We start from the raw sequence: 23,586 nt of genomic DNA, 5'->3' as shown, positions 1-23,586 counted from the left end.
CAAAAACATTACACTTCCTCTTATAAATAACAAATAATTTATTTCTGAATACTATTACATTTCTAGCATAAGTATTAATTTTTTATATTTATAACTGATCTCACAGTTAAAAATTCATGATACAATTCCATAGGAGGTATTTTCCTATAATATAAAGTAAGAAATTTCCATTGGGTTTAACGATCATTGGGAGGTATTTTCCTATCTTGACTTTGAAATATCTAAGTCATCCCTGCCGTCCGGCTTCACTGCATATAAGCTAAACGGGTTTTTAAAGCTCATTAATTTAAATATATTAATTGAATGTAGATTGTGGATTTTTAGTTAATTGCTCGTAAGACAAGCTGCTAGAAAATCCAGATAGATAGTTTACTCAATTTCAAGTATGGCATCATCATCTTCTTCTTCATCGTATGCTCGCATGAGGTATGATGTTTTCTTAAGTTTTAGGGGTGAGACGCGAGGATCCTTTTCTGATCATCTCTATGCAAATTTGAGGCGAGCTGGAGTTAACATCTTTCGGGATGATGAATTGCTCCGTAGAGGTGAGGAAATTTCTGTTGAGCTATCTAGGGCCATAGAGGAGTCGAGGATATCCATCATCGTATTCTCCAAAAACTATGCCGGATCCAGATGGTGTCTGGATGAGCTTGTGAAGATCATGGAGTGTAAACAAAAGTTGAATCAGATTGTTTATCCCATATTTTACCATATTGATCCTTCAGAGGTTCGTAAACATACAAGCACGTTTGGTGAAGCATTGACTCTACACAAACAACGATTTGGAGATCAGAAAGTTAATGAGTGGAAAGATGCACTCACTGCAGCTGCTAACTTGTCCGGATGGGATTTGAGAGCTATATCAAATGGGTAATCCGTAATCCTAACTCTTTTGATTTCCTTTTATTTTTGGATATTTGCATGACAGATTTACTCATATAGTAAATTTATATTTATGGTAATTTTTTAAAAGAATTTAAAAAATAATTAGAAGGAAAAGAATCTGCATCTTCTGATCTAACTGCGCTTTTCAATTAATTTTTATACGGAGTATTAATTTTTGATTGATTATACACAAATTAATTTTTGATTGATATTACACAAATATCAATTTTTTTAACTTATAGTTATTGAGAAATTATATTTGTTGGGACGGTATTGACTCTTTGTGTTTCAATAGTTTGGAAAAGTATATATGAACAGATACTACACTGTTTACTAGGTTCTTAAAATAGATCTATATTTGAAAATCGAATTTTATGTTGAATCGGAACAATAGGGCCGTTATGTTCATTACTAAATTTGTTGAAGAGATGAAATATAACCAAGGTCTATCTTTTTTATCAGAGGTTGAATCAATCATCAGAAGAAGAATTACGCCAAAAATTAGGATACATTCTGGGAAAATCAATATTTTGTACACATGGATCTAATCTGTATTGATAGTTCAATATTTTAAAGATTGGAAAATTCTTTCACACTTTGAGCCTATAAGTATGCATGCATCATACTCACATCAGATATGAAAATTGTCAAACAATAGTAAGTTTGTAATCATTGTCGAACATATAACATACAAAAATATAGACATATAGTACAATTATTAGCTCAGCCTTTTTGTTAAAAGTGAAAACATTTTTCAATTTGATATTAGAATCAACTGCATGTAAAAGGTCATAGTTCAAATTTTCACATTATTCGATAAACTCCTTTAAGAATTAACACATACATCCTTTAATTATCATTTTGATATATTATTAATTGGTCGTAGACTCGAAGCCTACGTACTATTTAATTGGTAGAATAGTGTTTTAATGTCGGTGTTTTCAATTTGGTTTCTTAATTTTGTATTTTACGCCTTTTTTTGTTTTGTTTTATAAATCTATATAGACAAAGATTATTTTATGCACTAAATTTAAAATCTGATCAGGTATGAATCAAAGTTCATTGAGGAGATTACTAAAGAAGTGCTAAGGGTGGTGAATTTTATACCCATGAATGTTGCAAAGCATCCCGTTGGAATTGATTATCATGTTAGAGCTGTACTTAATTTATTACAAATGCAAAAAAATGATGGTGTTCGGGTGATAGGAATTTTTGGCATGGGTGGTGTCGGAAAATCAACCATTGCTAAAGCCCTATACAATCATTTGATCATGAGTTTTCAAGAGTTTGAAGGTAGTTGCTTTGTTGCAAATATTAGACAAGAAGTTTCTAATAAGGGAGACAATGGTCTAGTTAGTTTACAAGAGAAACTTCTTCACAAAACACTCAAGAGAAAGAATTTTGAAATCGATAATGTTGATGAAGGAATAAGTTTGATTAAAGCAAGGCTTCGATGCAAAAGGGTTCTTATTGTTCTTGATGGCATAGACCACATAAGTCAATTAGACTCATTAACAGGTCAGCGAAATTGGTTTGGTTCAGGTAGTACAATTATAATAACAACTAGAGATGTTCACTTGTTGAGTGAACTTGGAACACAAGAGAAGTACAAGGTTAAAACATTAAGCATTGATGATTCTTTGCAACTCTTAAGTTGGCATGTGTTTGGTGTTCCTATAGCATTAGAGGAGTACACTGAAGTATCCAAAACAGTAGCAAGTTATACTAAAGGACTTCCATTAACACTTACCATTATAGGCTCCTATTTGCATGGAAGATCGGTGCAAGAGTGGATTGAATATGTTGAGAAATTAAGAAGCAATCCTCATGAAGAAATTCAAACAATTCTTGAAATAAGCTATGATGCACTTGATGGTGATACTAAAAACATCTTTCTTGATATTGCTTGTTGTTTTGTTGGGCATTACAAAAAAGACATTGTTATGGTATTGGAAGCTTGTGGTTTTCATGCTAAAAGTGGAATCAGAAGTTTGATAGAAAGATGTTTGTTAACAATAGATGGAGATGATTTTGAAAAGCTTGAGATGCATGATTTAGTACGGGATATGGGAAGAGAAATTGTTCGAAAGGAATCTCTAAGAAATCCTGGCAAACGAAGTAGATTGGTGGACCCAAATGATGTTTTTGATGTTCTACAAGACAACAAGGTAAAACATTTCCTTTGTACTGGAGTTATTAATCTAGTCCATTTACTTGTAAAACTTAGTTATATTAAAAATATGAAAGATTTTAGACTATCTAACATATTGTTACATCGTCGAACACTTTTTTAGGGCACAGAAGCAATTGAAGTGATGATTGTGAATTCTAACATGTTAAAGAATGTGGTTTTGAGTACGGAAGTATTCACAGGGTTGGTAAATTTGCGAATACTCATATTAGATGGTGTGGTTCTTAGAGGATCTTTTAAATATTTTTCCAATGAGCTTAGGCTTTTAAGGTTGCCTAATTGTGATTTGAGTCACATTCAATCGGATTTTCGTTGTGCGAGACTTGTTGAGTTAGACTTGAGCCAGAGCAATATCGAAGAATTTCAACCCAATATGCAGGTTAGGATGTGTAATGATAACTTCTTTTAACATTGCATATTTGGTAATTAAGTGCTTTTACTATTAAAAAAAAAAATTGCATTAAAACCTCTCTATTTTATGTTAACAGCATTTTGTACGTTTGAGGATGTTAAAGCTCGATGGTTGTAAACAACTTAAGAGTACATCAAACTTTACTGGGGCACAAAGTCTACAGAAAATATCCTTCATAGCTTGTTCAAATTTGGCGAATGTGCACCCATCAATTGAAAGTTTAGAGAAGCTTGTTATGTTAAATTTGAGGAGATGCAAGAAATTGAAGGTGCTTCCAAGTAGCATTTGCAAGTTAAAATCTCTTGAGAAGTTATTTTTAGATGGTTGCAAGAATCTGAGGGAGCTTCCAATTGACATTGGAAAATTAGAGCAACTAAGACAATTAGAAGCTGAAGAGACTGGTATCTCACATTTACCCTTTTCTTTGGGATGTTTGAGAAACCTTAAGTCCCTGGAGCTGGGAAATCTTGTGGGTTTAGTAGCTGTTGATTTTTTACCATCTTCAGCTGCGAATTTATGCTCATTGGACAGAGTGAGAGTGAGTTTCAACAAATTGCAGCAAGTAGTTATAAATTTTCCAATTGCTCTTTGGAGTTTGACTTCATTGACAAATTTAACGTTAAAAGGAATTCGGCATCTTGAAAGCCCATGGTTGGACCTTTCTCTTCTCTCCAATTTGGAATACCTCAACCTCGTGGATTTGCAAAATCTTAGAGCACTTTTAAAACTTCCACCTAGTTTGAGGTATCTCTATGTAAGGGAATGTGAGTCATTAGAAAAAATACCAAATATATCAAACTTGAGAAGTCTTTATCATTTGAGTATTGTGGAGTGCAAAAGATTTGTTGAGTTTTCAAGCTTAGAGAGTCTTAAATACTTAACATCACTTGCGATAGGACAGCGCAATGCTATGCATGAATGCTTACAAATCTCTCTTGGAAGTTTGACCTCTTTGACTTTTTTAGATTTATCTGGGAAAAGTTGTTGTCATCTTCAAAGCTTACCCTTCAACCTTTCTCATCTTTCAAATTTGATTTTTCTCTATTTGAATGATTGGCAAAATCTAAGAGCATTGCTACAATTTCCTCTTAGTTTACGGATACTCTGTGTAAAAAATTGTGTGTCATTAAAAAAAATAGTAAACTTGAAAAATCTGGAAAGGTTGTATATTCCCAATTGCAAAAGTTTGGTTGAGCTTTCAGGATTGGCGAATCTTGAATTTGTTGAGATAAGAAATTGCGGTGCGTTGAGGATTCCTTTGATTGAAAATTGGTTCCAGGTTTGTTAAGTTATATATGTTCCTCTCTCTCCCTCATCTTTGTCTGTCTGATATATATATATATATATTGATGCTAATGGTTTTGATATTTTTATAATAATAATAATAATAATAATAATAATATTGTAGGCAGGCTGTGAAGGTAATACTGTTCAGATTTGGCTTGAAGTCACCAGATATTATGTGCGTTGCAGTATTCCAAAACTTTCGTGGAATAATACATCATCCAGCTTTAAAATCGAGAACAAATGGTTTGATTGTAATGTTGAGTTTGATGGAGTTGGTGTTAGTGTGAGAAGCAAAACCAATGGTGCTTGGATCGTAAAGGAACCTCCGAAATATGATAAATGGTTTGAAGAAATTGAATTTGAGGTGGAAACAAGGATTGGAGAAGTATTGGAGGTGTATGCTCATTTCTATCTTCTGCAGATGGAGAAGATGCAGCTTTGTTTATTTGAAATACATAGAAACGAAGATGGAGAAGTGCGTTTCTTTCCATCCACAAGCGACTACGTAGAAATTGATGATGGAACAACAGAAGATGGATGTTTGGGTAGTCGACGTGAAAATGAAAATAGATTAATGATATATAGAAGAAGAGCAGAATGGTTGGAGCAGGAGAAGATGTAACAGCAGCAGCAGCATTCTTTGGGAGTTTATCCGTAAGTGTTTTTGTTGGGATGAAGAAGGAAGATGAACATTAGTACATACAGCTACTTTGAGGATTCCTTCAATTCGATCAATTATATTGAAAAGTAAGTTATGTATATATGTTCTATGTTCTACTCATTTAATTTTGTCTGCATGTTTATATTATGGTAGAGGCAAATTATTGTCCACACAGTACTGTATGGATCATAAAAAAAATTACATTTTTAATATACTAAAAGTACATTATTCGTGTACTGTGTATAATGTACATTCAGTACACGAATAATGTACTTTCTTTGAATACTATGTAAATTTTTAATATATTAAAAGTACATTATTTGTGTTCTGAATGTATATTCTTTGATAGTATGGTCCACACAATAATGATTGTATAGTAGGTAGGTAGTAATAAACACTTGTGTGAGACCGTCTCACAGATCCTTATTTGTGAGACGGGTCGGGTCGGGTCAAAGCACCATGCAAATGTCATACTTATATGCTCAAATATAACACTAATCAAGAATACAATTTTTGTTACTTATAAGAGAAAAAGTAATACATTTTTCATAATAAGTAATGTTGACAAGTGCCCCTTACTTATAAGGGCAAATATAATACTTTTGAGGAAAAATGTAATACTTTTAAATCGAAATGTAAAAGTATTATATTTTCCCTTAAAAGTATTACATTTACCCTTATAAGTAAAAAATTTTTTATTTATGATTAGTCATGGTTGAAAAAATCGCTAGGCGCTCCTCGGGCGCTCGGGGAGCGCCTAGCGCTTAGGACGCCTAGGCGGGGATTAATCAGCGCCTAGGCGCTAGTGTAATTTTTTATTTTATTTTTCTATTTTTTAAAATTTGTTTAAGTATTTTTAATTTTTTAAAGACTAATAATTATAAATTATATAATACTTTAATAGTTAATACTAAAGTATTAAATATTATCCTAAAAAATAGCTAGAGTTTGTACAATTTAGGTTTATTTCGCTCAGAACGATGTTATTTTGAGTGAAATAACTCATTAAAAAAAACAATAGTTAATTGGCTGACTATACGGCCTAGTCGGTGCCTATGAGGTCTAGTTGGCGCCTAGGCGGTCAGCGCCTAAGCGGCTTAGGCGGTGGTTAGGCGGCCTAGGCGGTTGCCTAGTCGGCTAGCCGCCTAGACCACCATTTAATGTGATACGCTAGGCGGTCGACCAGTGCCTAGCGCCTAGGCGGGGATTAATCAGCACCTAGTCGGGATTTTTGCAACATTGTGATTAGTATTACATTTGAACATATAAGTATGACATTTGTGCATCTTTGAATCTTGATCCGACCCGACCCGACCCGTCTCATGGTGAGACGGTCTCACACAAGTTTTTGCCTAGGAGTTAATACCACACATGATCCTCTAACTATTGGACCGATACTCATTTTAGTTTTTGACTTTCAATTTGATCAAAACAAGTATTTTGATTTTCAATTTTCATCACATATAGCCTCTATTAAGATTTATTATGTTAAATGGATGTTAAATATAAGGGCATATATATTAACTGTTATATTGTACACATTAATTCCATAATGTAGGCACGCAGGTTCTGAAGATGATAGTTTCCAGATTTTGCTTCAGCTGGGCTAGGGTTCCGGCCGTATACTACAATTTTCCAATGCCTTTGGGGTATGCATGTAATGGAACCTCACCTCCTTATATTAGCACATCCATCATATAATTGTGTTGTATTATTTTGTTGGTTTACGGTTCCATTCTTTAATTTGCAGATAATGATATTGTTGTTTGTTTAAAATACATAAGAACAAACAAGGCTTTCCATCCACGAGGGGATGGATTCCTCCATCCATCTTCATGAACCCCATAAACACGATTAGAAAATGCTTAAATTCCGACCACTCACAAAAATAGCCGGAAAAAGTAACATTTTTCTAATTTTTTGTCAAAAAGTTTAGTTAATCGAAAATCGTCTAATTTTTTTATCACCTTCAATTTTGTGGTCGATATTTCTGACCACTAATTAAAAGTGGTTAGAATTTTTTACCATTGGAATTTTTTAAATTGATATTCTTTTTTCCGACCACCTTTATAACTACTACTCCTCTGTCCCATTTTACCTGTCCTATTTACTATTCATTGGTCAAACCAACTCTTTCTTCATTGTTTATTTTCTTTAGTAATTTTTTATTATTTTTAAATTTAATTTTTGGTGTTTAATAGTACTTTTAATGTAGTTTCTAAATATATAAATTTTATATATTAATTTTAAATTTAATATTATGAAAAATTGGATTAAAAATAACTCCAGTCAAGTCTCGTTAAACGAACCAGACAACCAAAATGGGACGGAGGGAGTAATATTCTTTCTTTAGTGGTCAGAAATACCTTTACATATATATAAGCTAGCTAAAAAAACCGTATTCTCTGCTCTCTTTTCTTATTTTAAACCCTAATCCCTAAATTCCTAATTCCATTTATCCCTAAATCATAATTTCATTAAGCCCTAAATTCTTAAGAAAAAGGTTAGTGAATAGTGAATAACACCTTCCTATATGTTTTTCATGTAAATTCTTTTAACCTTCCAACCCCATATGTTAATGAATTTCTTGCTGGTGCTGGTACGGATGCCCATGATGTTGATGAGGAAAATGTTGTTTCTAGACCTTCGATGAGTTATAATGATATATATGTGGGCTAAGACTCTCCTGGAGACTTCAGAAATGGAGGTTGGTATTCTGTAACATATTCTACCATCTATGCTCATTACAAACATTTTATAGGACTGTAGTAGTAAGGTCTGCCTAATATCAACGAAACATATTGTTTTCTTTTCTTCTTCTTCTTCTGTTTTTTTTTTTGGTTGAATTTCTGTGGTGGATTTTGAATTTTTATAGCTAAAGCCAGCCATTTTGATGCTAATCTAGAGTTTCTTTTTTATTTACACCGAAACCTGTCTTTCCATTGTTTCTTACCATACTAATTGTTTTCACAGATTGAAAGGCCTCTGCAAAGACATGATGGTATGCTTGAACACAATGAGACACACTCTAGATGGCCTACTGGTATACTCTATAGATGTAACTTCTGATGAAGTAATATATGTAGCATTGTTTTATGCTATTCTATTGTTTTTGTACTATGCCAGTAATATTGTTGACCATTCTGATTCTTTAGAACTTGTCCTGAAGTTAAAGATGAAAATGGCCCAAAATCGAAGCTGATTTTGATTTTGCAGTGTTTGAGGTTAGTTCCCATCTGGGTTTTGCTTAATTTTGGATATAATGTTTTGATTCTTTGCTTTTCCTTTAATTTATTTAGTTCTTGTTTTGTATTAAGTAAATATTTGCTGTCTTTAGCTATTTGTCTGAATCAGTTTGATGTTAAAATTTCTATTCTTTGGATTAATTGTGTGTTTACCTTGTACTGTTAATCATGATAAATAAAAAAAGGGAACATGTCAATATTTAAATAATGAGATATAATGACAACTGACAAGTTTAATATGGAAAGAAAATGTTGCTGTGCTGGTATTTATTGTATTTTTACTTGTCTGTTTACCTTAGTGTGCTGAAAGACAAGGAAGAAAGTAAGGTGGAGCTGTACAGGTATTGTTTGGCCAGAGCTTTGACATAATGTTTAGTTCAAGAAAAGAAGGCACTGTAATGTCGATGTAATGTAATGTCGGAGTAAGGATTGGGAACCACGTACCCTTGGTTTCTTGAAATGTAATGTCGATGCTGCTATCCATTCCACTAGTGCGACCTTTGGTGCGGTTCTTCGTGACCATGAGGGTCTCTCTGTGGCGGCGCTAAGTGGGCAACTGCATTGTTCTCAGGATCCCTATCTAGCATAAGCTTTGGCTGTGAAGGAGGCGCTTTCATCGATCAAGTCGCGTCCGGAGAATAGAACTTTTATGGAATCAAACTGTCTAAATTTTTGTTCAAATTTTAATTCTGTTAGACAAGATTTTTCTATTGTTGGTTTAGTTACTAAGTAGTGTTGTTTGATTGCTTGTGACATTCGGAACGGTTTGGTTCGTCATGTCAATAGGTCAACGAATCATGTGGCTCATGTGTTAGCACGGACAACTGATTCTTCCTCTGTCCTTAGGGTGTGCGAGTCTACCCCACCTAGTTGTATTTCGCAATTGGTTTTGATATAAGGTATTCCTTTGATTTAAAAAAAAAAAAAAGCTGTTTATCCAAGATAACATACATTTAAAATAAGAAAAAAAGAATGTAGTAACATTTTTGTAAATACTTCAAAATTTGAAAGTGTATCTTGCATAATTATAAAATACATCCGATGATATACAGAAATACACTCAAGATAAATGCACTTTACATGCATATCAGGGCAGGTGTCGTGATTAGTTCAATCTGCCAACTGGGGAGCTCCAAAAGTGGCAAGAACTTGTGCCACCTTATTTTGCTCCAAGTAAACCTCACTAACATAGCGATATTCTCCATTCCCTACACATCCACCAAGCCGCATCCTCAATTTAAGCTCGGATGAGTCCTCTCAGATCAGCTCTGATATCTCCTGGATCTACTTATCACATTCCTAACATCAGATTAGATTTCTATATTTCGAACATCTTTCTTCCAAGTCCACTCCAAATACTAGTATCCCTTCCAATCTTAATAGTAAATCTAAAGCCATTCTGAACGGGCCTTTCTATCGTGATGCTCCTCCACGCATTCGAGTTGCCTTGCTTGAGAGTGAGGATTTTCACTCCTTTCTTAGGTTGCGTGTATTTAGCCTTCATGACTTCAATCCAGAGGCGATTGTTTTCATTAAGGAGTCTCCATCCAAGCATGGACGAAGAAACTAGTGGCATCTCTATAGCCAACAATTCTTTTAAAAAATATTTTCTTTTCAATTTTAATTTTATATTTTTGAATGACATGTCACGTTGAATGTCATGCAAGCAAAATTGACAGATTACCTTTTTGTAAACCCTTAAATACGTTATTTGCACAATTTTAATAAGTTTAAGAATTTAATTAAATATTTTTTTAATTCAATCGTCTAATTGCATTTTAATATCTAATTTGAGGGCTTAGGGGAGTGTATTCAATCATGACTTTTATATAATTTTAAAGACTTTTATGAACTTTAAAAGTTTGGAGGTATTCAATTCAAACTTTTAAAGAGTATTTAAAAGTCATGTGGTATTCGATCAAGATTTTTAAAGAGTTTTTAAAAGTCATGTGGTATTCAATTCTTTAAAAGTCATGTGGTATTCAAAAAATTATGAATTTGTAAGGACTTTTTAATTTTAGAACATCTGTAGACTTTTATATACTTTTTCTTCTCAAATATAAATAGTTGAAATCTAACCCCCAACCCCAAGATTTCAAAATTTTCTTTCTACCAATACTGAAGGTTCTCTCTCTCTCTCTCTCTCTCTCTATTTAAACTCTATTTTTGTTCTCCTTATTTAAAATTTTAAACTTTATAAACCTTATACCTAAATTCAATAAATTATTTTTTCTTTCATTATCTTATATTTTCTACATATACCTAAACTCTACCAATTTTTTCTCTCTCCTAAACTTTACAATCTTCCTCTAAAAATTCAAAATAATATTATTTTTATTTCATTGTTGCTTGTATATTTTGATTTTTTTTTCTATGAACTTTTTATCCCTAACTTCTAAACTTTTTCTCCTAAATACATGAAGAGAGTAATTTTTTTTATCTGTCACCGTCAACTTTTACTATATGTTTCATAATATTCATGTGTATTCGTAATATATTTTTTCTTTTTTCTTTTTAACAACATGTTATTACGAATAGTGAACTATTGTTCGCAATAGCAATTTGAGGCTACAAAGAGAAGTACCTTGTTGTTGTTAGCAGTCCCATATTGTTATTGCAAATAATTGGTCTTTGCTTGATACCTAGCAGTATATCAAATATAATTTATATATATATTATTAATTTTTTTCTTTTATGCAACTAGTAATTATATATTTTTTAAATATTAATTTCTCAAGAAAAAGTAATTATATTTGTAAATATTTTATTTGAACAATTCTATAACTATAAATTTTAGTGTTTAATATTGTTATGAATTGCTTATGAAAGTTTGTAAGGATGTATTCAATTTAGAAATTTAATGACTTTTGTGGACTTTTTAAAATAAAAAAGTTGATACAAGTTTATGCAAGTTTTTTATACAGACTTTTATAGAGTCTTACAAAGTTTTAAAAAGTTTTGAACGATTCTATGAAAGTCAATAAAAATTTATTAAAATCTATCATTTTAAAAGTTTTTAAAAATCTACAAAAGTCATGATTGAAAACACCCCTTAGTTTATTATAATCCTTATTGGAAACAAAAAAAAAAAAAAGGAAAATAGTGTTTTGACGGTTTTGACCGTTTTCTAAACCGACTGAAGAAGTGTCAAGTGATGTTGTAATGACTAATGACTTTCTCTAAACCCCTTCTAAAACCCTAAACCCAGCTTGAACTCAGACACCGGCGATTCCCTCACCGTTCCCCGCCAGAATAACACAAATTCTGCTAATTTGATTGTTGTACTTCTGTTTCAGCAGCCTGCAGGTCAGTTCGAATTCACATTATCTCCGTGCCTCTGATCCGTTTTATTCAAATACTATGCTCATTGCCATACAAAATTTCAAACACAAAATCTTATTCGCCAAATGCTTCGATCAACCATCAGATTCTTCCCCAAATCGCAATTCCCGTTCTCTATCTTCTTCTGTAGTCCTTCCGCCTCAGCCGCCGCCCTTGCCGTCACTCACGACGAGCCCTCCAACCCCACCGCCTCTTCTTCCCAGTTTTTCCCAACTAAAAATGAAGCTGTCTCAAAATTAATCCTCTTCCTTTTCAGTACCGTCTCACTGTCTAACCGGCAGCCACTCTGAAATGAATGGTCAATGGCAACGGCCAAAAAATAACAATAATTATTATTAAAAAATTTTAATTACGAAGAAGATCAGAAGGTGGTGAGAGTGGATGCACATTTCCATCCACTACTCTTAGTATGGGTATTTCAATTTCCAAATACATTTTTATTTTAGTGCTGCTGATACTCGAACCCACCCCTTCCTGCATCCCATATAGGAATACAACCGGGCGCCACTAGACCACAAGGACCAGAGATATAGTTGATGGTAGACAGCTAGACATGAAGGAAGGGTACGGTCTAGGAAAATACAAATATATTCTTTCCAAAAATAATCTCTTCTATCAGTATATAAATTTACTGTAAAATATTAAAAATAACAAAACTAATATTAAAATTATGTAAATTATTTTAGAAATTTGAAATAAAATAATTCATATTAAATAACAATTTGAATTATGTAAATTTTAAGATTATGAAAAATAAAATAACAATTGACAAAATAATAATATTAATAATAATAATAATAATAATAATATTATTATTATTATTATTATTATTATTATTATTATTACTATTATTATTATTATATTTTTAAAAGCTACTTTGAAAAAGAAAAGGCCCACCACCCCTGCTTTGCAAGATATTGTAAGATTTGCAATCTATTTTACTTTCATAATAATTATTTTTAATTTATAATATAAAACGATTAACATAATTATAATACTAATAATAATACGCAGTAACTTTTTAAAAGCTACGGAGTACTTTGAAAAAGAAAAGGCCCACCACCCCTGCTTTGCAAGATATTTTAAGATTTGCAATCTTTAAAAAAAAAAAAAAAAAGGTGCTTTCAAAAAAAAAAAAGGAAAAAGGTAGAGATGGAATTTAAAAGAAAAAAAAAATTCTGCGTGATAGTATTTAGAAAGACCAAGTCAATGAACTTGATATAATAATAAGGCATTCCTCAATAATTGAAATTTTGGTATGCTTTTTGAGGAGTTTTTTGTAGGTGTGATTAGAAAAGAAAAAATTGGAGTGGAGGAAAAAAAAGAAAAGAAAAATAAAACAAAATATAAAATAGAAAAAAAATAAAAACTATGCATTTAATTATGCGCCCAGGCGGGCGCGAGAATTGCGTCTCACTCGCGTGAGGCGCAGCTTCTTCCTCACAGCGGCAGCCCCACCATTTCCACCAAAAATCCATTTTTACAGGAGAAAAATATCACTAAAAACTCGATCCCCACATTTGTTAAAAACTCAACACTAAATTTTTACTATTCTAAAAACTCACCTAAAAACTCTATTGGGGATGGCCTAATAATAATAATAATAACAACAAGAACAACACTTATAAATTAAAGCAACTTTTTTTAATATAAATTATTTAGCAATGAGTAATGTTTGATACATCTCTTATTTTTTCCTCCGATCAATCCATCATATATGATATGTCATTAGTTAATTGATTTCTAAATTCTTTTTTTTTTTAATTAGTGATTTAGTGGTGAATTAGCCAATTTATGAATACTCAATGATTGAAAATCACATCACGAAGAAAAATATAGAAGAAAAATTCAGAGGATAAAAAGCATTTTAGTTTTAGCAATTTTAGATTGGAATGTCTAAGAAAAGTCCATTGAGTTTAGCAATCTTCTACATGCGTCTATTCACAAGTTAACATGTCTATTTTCATATTACTTCTTTCAAAAAATTAATCTAAATATAGGGACTTGGGTTTGATTGTAAAATTAGAGATTTCGTTCTCCAATTTAGCTCTGCCTCTGGACATTATACATAGGCGCCAACAGACTAAAAGGATGATATTACCGTTCTATCAAATGGTGATTTAACGTGGAAATTAACAGAGGTTCGTAACATTTTCGTAGCTAAGGGACAAAATAGAGAAAAAAATATTAGGTGACTTTTACCAAGAAATCGCAATAGTTGAGGGATCTAAGTCAAAGTAGATTCTATTGGAAAAATAACATAAAATGACAAGCTATTTTGTGGTATAAATATATGTGAGGTCCACTTCTGATTTGGACCAAGTCAAAGTAGATTCGAGTTTTTCATAGTGAGACGAAGAGAAAAATATATTGTACGCTCAAAACTCGGTTCAACTTGAACTTATTTTAGATTAAAAATTTTGAAATATGCATTGAGGACTTGTTTAGATTTTCAAATTTAAATTATTAATAAAAATAAATAAATAATTATGTGCGCAAGAAAACTAGCTATAGAATGTTTGAGTTTCCGAACTAAAATTTGAAATCGAATGGTTTTATTATATTTTTTCAAAATCGAAACCAAACTGAACTGAAAATCAAAACGCTTACTCCTAGTACTTTTGCTTATAAGTAACAAACAATTTATTTCTAAATAGTACTCCGTATTATATTTTTCAATATAAATATTACATTTTTATATTAACCTAACCTATCTTACAATTAACAATCATAAGACAACTTCACAAGAGACTCACATTAGATCTAAAGCCTGTAATATAAAGTACGAAATTTCCTTCGGGTTTAACAATCATTGGGAGGTATTTTCTTATCTTGACTTTGAAATGTCTAGGTCATCCACTGGCTTCACTGCATATCTGCTAAACGCGTTTTCAAAGCTCTATAATTTAAATCTATTAATTGAACGTAGATTAATGTATGATCATTTGTCGCTTGAGCTACCCCATTGAATTCTCCCTATATTATATTGATGCACCAGATAATGTACGAAAAGGACGCAACATTATCATAACATATCATGTGAATCCTTGAATTTTTGGCTAGTACTCCTACTGGGAAACTAATATCAGAAAATAATATTTATACTTTTTTTAACTTTTTTTTCAAAAAGTTAGTTATGATTTTAAAATTTTGTTTAAATTACTTAGACATTCCTCTGAAGTTCATAATTCATATCTTATGCTCTTTTTTCTGCTACACGCGTCGTTAAAGCTCTTTAAATTAAATTTTTAGATACTAGCCAATTAATCTATTTGCCTTCTTCTTCATTGTCTGCTTGTCTCTCAGTTAAAATCTTAGTTAATAGCTGGAAAGACAAGCTGCTAGAAATTCCAGATAGATAGAATACTCAATTATACTCAATTTCAAGTATGGCATTATCATCATCTTCTTCATCCTATGCTCGCATCACACATGATGTTTTTTTGAGTTTTAGGGGTGAGACGCGAGGATCCTTTTTTGATCATCTTTATGCTGATTTGAAGCGAGCTGGGGTTAATGTCTTTCGGGATGATGAATTGCTCCCAAGAGGCGAGGATATTTCTATTGAGCTATCTAGGGCTATAGAGGAGTCGAGGATATCCATCATCGTATTCTCCAAAGACTATGTCGGATCCAGATGGTGTCTGGATGAGCTTGTGAAGATCATGGAGTGTAAACAAAAGTTGAATCAGATTGTTTATCCCATATTTTACCATGTTGATCCTTCAGAGGTTCGTAAACATACAAGTAAGTTTGGTGAAGCATTGACTCTACACAAACAACGATTTGAAGATCAGAAAGTTAATGAGTGGAAAGATGCACTCACTGCAGCTGCTAACTTGTCCGGATGGGATTTGCAAACCATGCCAAATAGGTAATCCTAACTCTTTTGATTTCCTTTTATTTTTGGATATTTGCCTGACAGATTTACTCATATAGTAAATTAGTAAATCCATATTTGTGTGAATTTTTTAAAGAAAAATTTTAAAATAATTGAACGAGAAGAATCTGCCTGCATCTTCTAATTAACCTTTTTAATTAATTTTTATACGTAGTATTAATTTATGATTGATTATACTTGTTGGTAACGACATTTAATTAATAGAAAATATTTTTTTTTTTTAAATCTCTTAGTAAATTTTGTCTGCAAAATATAATTTACTAGGTTCTTAACATAGATCTGTATTTACAAATCAAATTTTATGTTGAATTTTATTTTGTATTCATGGATCTAGCTAATCTGTATTCATGGATCTAGCATGCATCATACTCACATCTTGAATCACATATAACATACAAGCATAAGCGTGTAGTCTTATTTTTAATCCAGCGTTTAGTTGAAAATTGAAACTGAAAAAAAAAAAAAAATTGGTATTAAAATTAACCTCATGTAGAACGTCATGGTTCAAAGTTTCAAATTATCCAATAAAACATATTAGACAAAAACTTGTGAAGATTCGTGAGATCGGTCTGGTCTAGATGAAATATAATACTTATACTAGCAAATGTAATATTAAATCATAAATAAAATATTTATTATTTATATATGGAAATGTAATACTTTTGAAGGAAAATATATCACTTTTATATTTAAATGTAAAAGTATCATATTTTCTTTGAAAAGTATTACATTTTCATTTATAAGTAACAAACGTTTGCAAACACCCTGAAAAATATAATACTTTTGATGAAAAAGTAATACTTTTACATCAAAATATAATAGTATTACATTTTTCCTCAAAATTATTACGTTTTTTCTTATAAGTTTCACAATTTCAGTCATAAATATAATTGAATCATGTGCTTCAACCAACTAAAAGCCTAAGCGGACTGCACATTTAGGCCCCCTCACGTGTGCGGGCCGATTGACTTTGAATCATAGACTTTTTTTTTTTTTTACGGGTGTGCGATTGACTTTGAACCATAGACTTTTTTTTTTATGGGTGGCGCAGAGTTTCAAACCCATAACCTTTTGCATGGCTCTGATACCAAATTGAATCATGTGCTCCATCCAACTAAAAGCCTAAATTGATAGTTGGTCTGCACATTTATGTTTATGTTTATATTATATTTATGCTCATAAATATTTCAATATTTATTATTAGTAACAATCAATGGTTGTAGCCTACTAGTACTATTTAATTGGTAGAATAATGTTTTAATGTCTGCTGTCGTGTTTTCAATTTCGTTTCTTAATTTTTAGTTTTTTGCATTCTTTTTTTTTTATATAAAAAAAAATCAATAATCAGACAAAGATCATTTTATGCAATAAATTTAAAATCTGGTTAGGTATGAGTCAAAGTTCATTGAGGTGATTACTGAAGAAGTGCTACGGGTGTTGAATTTTATGCCAATGAATGTTGCAACGCATCCAGTTGGAATTGATTCTCATGTTAAAGATGTACTTGATTTATTACAAATGCAAACAAATGATGATGTTCGGATGATTGGAATAGTTGGTATGGGTGGAGTAGGGAAATCAACCCTTGCTAAAGCCATATATAATCACTTGATCATGAGTTTTCAAGGGTTTGAAGGTAGTTGCTTCGTTGCAAATATTAGACAAGAAGTTTCTAATAAGGGACACAATGGTCTAGTTGGTTTACAAGAGAAACTTCTTCGCAAAACACTCAAGACAAAGAATTTTGAAATTGATAATGTTATGAAGGAATAAGTTTGATCAAAACAAGGCTGCAATTCAAAAAGGTTCATATTGTTCTTGATGACATAGACCACATACGCCAATTAGAGTCATTAGCAGGACAACGAAATTGGTTTGGTCGGGGCAGTGTTGTTATAATAACAACTAGAGATGTTCATTTGCTGAGAGGCCTTGTAACAAAAGAGAAATACATGGTTAAAACATTAAGCATTGATGATTCTTTGCAACTCTTAAGTTGGCATGCTTTTGGTGTTCCTAAAGCATTAGAGGAATATACTGAACTATCCAAAAAGATAGCAAGTTATACTGGGGGACTTCCATTAGCACTTACCATTATAGGTTCTCATTTGCGTGGAAGATCAGTGCAAGAGTGGATCGAAGATATTGAGAAATTAAGAAGGAATCCTCATGATGATATTCAAACAATTCTTGAAATAAGCTATGATGCACTTGATGATGATACTAAAAACATCTTTCTTGATATTGCTTGTTTTTTCGCTAGGCAGGACAAAAAAGAAACTATTGTGATATTGGAAGCTTGTGGTTTTCATGTTGAAAGTGGAATCCGAAGTTTGATAGAAAGATGTTTGTTAACAATAGTTGGATTTCAAAAGCTTGAGATGCATGATTTAGTACAAGATATGGGAAGAGAAATTGTTCGAAAGGAATCTCCAAGAAATCCTGGCAAACGAAGTAGATTGGTGGACCCAAATGTTGTTTTTGATGTTCTACAAGGCAACAATTTAAAACATTTCATTTGTACTTGAGTTAATCTAGTTCATTTGCTTGTAATACTTAGTTTTATTAAAAATATGAAAGATTTTTGAGTATCTAACATATTGCTACATCAAACACTTTTTTAGGGAACAGAGGCAATTGAAGGGATGATTGTAAATTCTAATATGTTAAAGAATGTGGTTTTGAGTACGGAAGTATTCACAAGGATGGTAAATTTACGAATACTCATATTAGATGGTGTGGTTCTTAGAGGATCTTTTAAATATTTCTCCAATGAGCTTAGACTTTTTAGGTTGCGTAACTGTCAATTGATGAGTCATATTCAATCGGATTTTCCTTGTGCGAGACTTGTTGAGTTAGACTTGAGCAAGAGTAATATCGAAGAATTTCAACCCAATATGCAGGTTAGGATGTGTAATGATAACTTCTTTTTTAACATTGCATATTTGCAAATTAAGAGCTTTTACTAAAAAAAAAATAGAAATGCATTAAAACCTCTCTATTTTATTTTATTTTAACAGCATTTTGTACGTTTGAGGATGTTAAAGCTCGATGGTTGTAAACAACTTAAGAGTACACCAGACTTTACTGGGGCACAAAGTCTTCAGGAAATATCCTTCTTTGGTTGTTTAAATTTGGCGAATGTGCACTCATCAATTGGAAGTTTGGAAAAGCTTGTTAGGTTAAATTTGAGGAAATGCAAGAAATTGAAGGTGCTTCCAACTAGCATTTGCAAGTTAAAATCTCTTGAGGAGTTACTTTTATGTGGTTGCAAGAATCTGAGGGAGCTTCCAATTGACATTGGAAAATTAGAGCAACTAAGACAATTACGAGCTCAAGAGACTGGTATCTCACATTTACCCTTTTCTTTGGGATGTTTGAGAAACCTAGAGTACCTGCGGCTGGGAAATCTTGTGGGTTCAGTAGCTGTTGATTTTTTACCATCTTCAGCTGCGAATTTATGCTCATTGGACAGTCTGACAGTGAATTTCAACAAATTGCAGCAAGTAGTTATAAATTTTCCAATTGCTCTTTGGAGTTTGACCTCATTGAGAAATTTAAGTTTAGAAGGAATTCGGCATCTTGAAAGCCCATTGTTGGACCTTTCTCATCTCTCCAATTTGAAAGGGCTCTATCTCAAGGATTTACAAAATCTTAGAGCACTTTTAAAACTTCCACCTAGTTTGATAATTTGTCATGTAGTAAATTGTGAGTCATTAGAAAAAATATCAGATATATCAAACTTGAGAAGTCTTTACGAGTTGAATATTGTGGAGTGCAAAAGTTTGATTGAGTTTTCAGGCTTAGAGAGTCTTAAATACTTAACATCACTTGCGATAGGACAGCTCAATGCTATGCATGAATGCTTACAAATCTCTCTTGAGCTTTCAATATTGAAGAGCCTTACATATGTTGAGATAAGAAAGTGCAGTGCTTTGAGGATTCCTTCCATTGAAAATTGGTTCCAGGTTTGTTAAGTTATATATGTTCCCCTCCCTCCCTCATCTTTGTCTGTCTGATTTGGTTATATATATAAATTGATGGTAATGATTTTGATATTTTTTATAATAATAATAATGTAGGCACATTGTAAAGGTAATACTGTCCCGATTTCGCTTGATGTCATCGGACAAGATTATGTATGTTGCAGTATTCCAAGACTTTATTTGAGGCATACGTCATCCTTGGAAATCGTGAACAATGTTTTTGGTTGTAATGTTGAGTTTGATGGAGTTGGAGTTAGTGTGAGAAGCAAAACCACTGGTGCTTGGATCGTAAAGGAACCTCCGAAACATATTAATATTAATGAGTTTGAAAAAATTGAATTTGAGGTGGGAACAAGGATTGGAGAAGTATTGGAGGTGTATGCTCATTTGTATCTTCTGCAGATGGAGAAGATGCTGCTTTGTTTATTTGAAATACATAGAAACGAAGATGGAGAAGTGCGTTTCTTTCCATCCACAAGAGACTTGGAAGAAATTGATGATGGAACAACAGACAATGTCGATGGATGTTTGGGTAGTTCACGTCAAAATGAAAATAGATTAATGATAGAAGAAGGGCAGAATGGTTGGAGCAGGAGCAGCATTGTTTGGGAGTTTATCCTAAAGTGTTTTTGTTGGGATGAACAAGGAAGATGAACATTATTAGTACGTACACCTACTTTGAGGATTCCTTCAATTCGATCAATTATATTGAAAAGTAAGTTATGTATATATGTTCTACTGATTTAATTTGGTGTGCATGTTTATATTATGGTAGGGGCAAATTATTGCCACACAGTACTATATGGATCATAATAATATTTACATTTTTAATATATTAAAAAAAGTACATTATTCGTGTACTAAATGTACATTATATAAAATAATGTACTTTCAGTACTCAATAATGTATATTAAGTACATGAATAATGTACTTTCCTTAAATACAATGTAAATTTTTAATATACTAAAAGTATATTATTTGTGTACTAACTATACATTATTTGATAATATGGTACACACAATAGTGATTGTATAGTAGGTAGGTATAGTAATAATAGGAGTTAATATCACACATGATCATCTGACTATTGAACTGGTACTCATTTTAGTTCTCAACTTTCAGTTTGACCAAAACAAGTACCTTTGACTTTCATTTTTTATCATAGATAGTCTCTGTTAAGATTTCTGTTAAATGGGTGTTAAATATAAGGTATTAAGTCTAATAATAATTAGAATATATATTAACTGTTATATTGTACACATTAATTAATTCCATAATGTAGGCACGCAGGTTCTGAAGAATGAAGATGATAGTTTACAGATTTGCTTCAGCTGGGCTTGGGGTCCGGCCCTTTATACTACAATTTTCCAATACCTTTGGGGTATGCATGGCATGTAATGGAACCTCACCTCCTTATATTAGCATATCATTGTGTTATATTGTTTTGTTGGTTTAGGCTTCCATTCTTTAATTTGCAGATAATGATATTGTTGTGTGTTTGAAATACATAGGAACAAACAAGGCTTTCCATCCACAAGGGGATGGATTCCTCCATCCATGTTCATGAACCCCATAAACACGGTTAGAAAATGCTTAAATTCTGACTACTTTTTCGACCGCTCACAAAAATAGTCGAAAAAAGTAACATTTTTCTAATTTTTTTTGTCAAAAAGGTTAGTTAGTGGTCCGAAATACCTTTACATGTATATTTTTTTTTGAAAACACCTTTACATGTATATAGACTAGCTAAAAAAAAAACTTATTTTCCGCTCTCTTCGTATTTTCCACTGAGTCTCTCACAACAAATCTGTTGTATTCACAGATCTTCATCCCCTTAGCCGCGCACACCTAGTTCTTTGCCGTCAAAGTCGCTCGTCGCTACGCCAGGCTCTGGTGTCTATACTTCTATTACTCAAATCTTAAACCCTAATCCCTAAATTCCTAATTTCATTTATCCCTAAATCATAATTTCATTAAGCCCTAAATTCTTAAGATAAAGGTTAGTGAATAGTGAATAACACCTTCCTATATGTTTTTCATATAAATTCTTTTAACCTTCCAACCCCATAGGTTAATGAATTTCTTGCTGGTGCTGGTACTGATGCCCATGATGTTGATGAGGAAAATGGTTTTTCTAGACCTTCGATGAGTTATGATGATATATATGTGGCCTAAGACTCTCCTGGAGACTTCAGAAATGGAGGTTGGTATTCTGTAACATATTCTACCATCTATGCTCATTACAAACATTTTATAGGACTGTAGTAGTAAGGTCTGCCTAATATCAACGAAACATATTGTTTTCTTTTCTTCTTCTTCTTTTTTTTTTTTTTTTGGTTGAATTTCTGTGGTGGATTTTGAATTTTTATAGCTAAAGCCAGCCATTTTGATGCTAATCTAGAGTTTCTTTTTTATTTACACCGAAACCTGTCTTTCCATTGTTTCTTACTACTATACACTAATTGTTTTCACAGATTGAAAGGCCTCTGCAAAGACATGATGGTATGCTTGAACACAATGAGACACACTCTAGATGGCCTGGTATACTCTATAGATGTAACTTCTGATGAAGTAATATATGTAGCATTGTTTTATGCTATTCTATTGTTTTTATACTATGCCAGTAATATTGTTGATCATTCTGATTCTTTAGAACTTGCCCTGAAGTTAAAGATGAAAATGGCCCAAAATCGAAGCTGATTTTGATTTTGTAGTGTTTGAGGTTAGTTCTCATCTGGGTTTTGCTTAATTTTGGATATAATGTTTTGATTCTTTGCTTTTCCTTTAATTTATTTAGTTCTTGTTTTGTATTAAGTAAATATTTGCTGTCTTTAGCTATTTGTCTGAATCAGTTTGATGTTAAAATTTCCATTCTTTGGATTAATTGTGTGTTTACCTTGTACTGTTAATCATGATAAATCAAAAAAGGGAACATGTCAATATTTAAATAATGAGGTATAATGACAATTGACAAATTTAAAATGGAAAGAAAATGCTGCTGTGCTGGTATTTATTGTATTTTTACTTGTCTGTTTACCTTAGTGTGCTGAAAGACAAGGAAGAAACTAAGGTGGAGCTGTACAGGTATTGTTTGGCCTGTTTAGTTCAAGAAAAGAAGGCATTGTAATGTCGACGTAATGTAATGTCGGAGTAAGGATTGGGAACCACGTACCCTTGGTTTCTTGAAATGTAATGTCGATGCTGCTATCCATTCCACTAGTGCGACCTTTGGTGCGGTTCTTCGTGACCATGAGGGTCTCTCTGTGGCGGCGCTAACTGGGCAACTGCATTGTTCTCAGGATCCCTATCTAGCATAAGCTTTGGCTGTGAAGGAGGCGCTTTCATCGATCAAGTCGCGTCCGGAGAATAGAACTTTTATGGAATCAAACTGTCTAAATTTTTGTTCAAATTTTAATTCTGTTAGACAAGATTTTTCTATTGTTGGTTTAGTTACTAAGTAGTGTTGTTTGATTGCTTGTGACATTCGGAACGGTTTGGTTCGTCATGTCAATAGGTCAACGAATCATGTGGCTCATGTGTTAGCACGGACAACTGATTCTTCCTTTGTCATTAGGGTGTGGGAGTCTATCCCACCTAGTTGTATTTCGCAATTGGTTTTGATATAAGGTATTCCTTTGATTTTTATTTTTATTTTTTTTTTAAAAAAAAAAAAAA

The 23,586-nt window shown here is 32.3% G+C and overlaps 2 protein-coding genes, 1 long non-coding RNA gene and 1 pseudogene across 10 annotated transcripts; all 4 read left to right on the top strand.

The window, feature by feature from the left end:
* The first annotated feature begins 343 nt into the window (after positions 1–343).
* Positions 344–7,136, top strand: LOC116024501 (TMV resistance protein N-like). The gene is made up of 6 exons (XM_031265404.1): positions 344–870; positions 1,931–3,053; positions 3,180–3,455; positions 3,565–4,767; positions 4,897–5,522; positions 6,995–7,136. The coding sequence occupies exons 1-5, from the start codon at positions 386–388 to the stop codon at positions 5,395–5,397; spliced, it is 3,588 nt and encodes a 1,195-aa protein (XP_031121264.1). The 5' UTR covers positions 344–385; the 3' UTR covers positions 5,398–5,522; positions 6,995–7,136.
* Positions 7,137–7,797: 661 nt separating this feature from the next.
* On the top strand, positions 7,798–9,488 carry LOC116024505. Its single transcript, XR_004099492.1, has 4 exons — positions 7,798–8,143; positions 8,410–8,479; positions 8,592–8,660; positions 8,981–9,488. It is a non-coding gene; the product is annotated as an uncharacterized LOC116024505 (long non-coding RNA).
* A 5,765-nt stretch (positions 9,489–15,253) lies between these two features.
* On the top strand, positions 15,254–18,520 carry LOC116024503 (annotated as a pseudogene).
* A 50-nt stretch (positions 18,521–18,570) lies between these two features.
* Positions 18,571–23,559, top strand: LOC116024502 (TMV resistance protein N-like). 8 transcript variants are annotated; one of them, XM_031265410.1, is made up of 10 exons: positions 18,571–18,827; positions 18,945–19,892; positions 20,007–20,625; positions 21,194–21,305; positions 21,423–21,492; positions 21,734–21,804; positions 21,982–22,114; positions 22,386–22,452; positions 22,565–22,633; positions 22,954–23,556. In XM_031265410.1, exons 1-3 carry the CDS (start codon positions 18,588–18,590, stop codon positions 20,562–20,564), a joined length of 1,746 nt encoding a protein of 581 aa, XP_031121270.1. In that variant the 5' UTR covers positions 18,571–18,587; the 3' UTR covers positions 20,565–20,625; positions 21,194–21,305; positions 21,423–21,492; positions 21,734–21,804; positions 21,982–22,114; positions 22,386–22,452; positions 22,565–22,633; positions 22,954–23,556. The 8 variants fall into 8 exon arrangements, with proteins under 8 accessions (XP_031121270.1, XP_031121266.1, XP_031121273.1 ...); XM_031265406.1 differs by having other exon boundaries at positions 21,734–21,910; XM_031265413.1 differs by having other exon boundaries at positions 21,734–22,114; positions 22,996–23,559.
* Positions 23,560–23,586: the final 27 nt, after the last annotated feature.

The sequence above is a fragment of the Ipomoea triloba genome, chromosome 7 (assembly GCF_003576645.1).
Source record: "Ipomoea triloba cultivar NCNSP0323 chromosome 7, ASM357664v1".
NCBI lineage: Eukaryota > Viridiplantae > Streptophyta > Magnoliopsida > Solanales > Convolvulaceae > Ipomoea > Ipomoea triloba.
The sequence above is the reverse complement of the archived record's forward strand: the minus strand, read 5'-3'. Positions and strand labels throughout refer to the sequence as shown.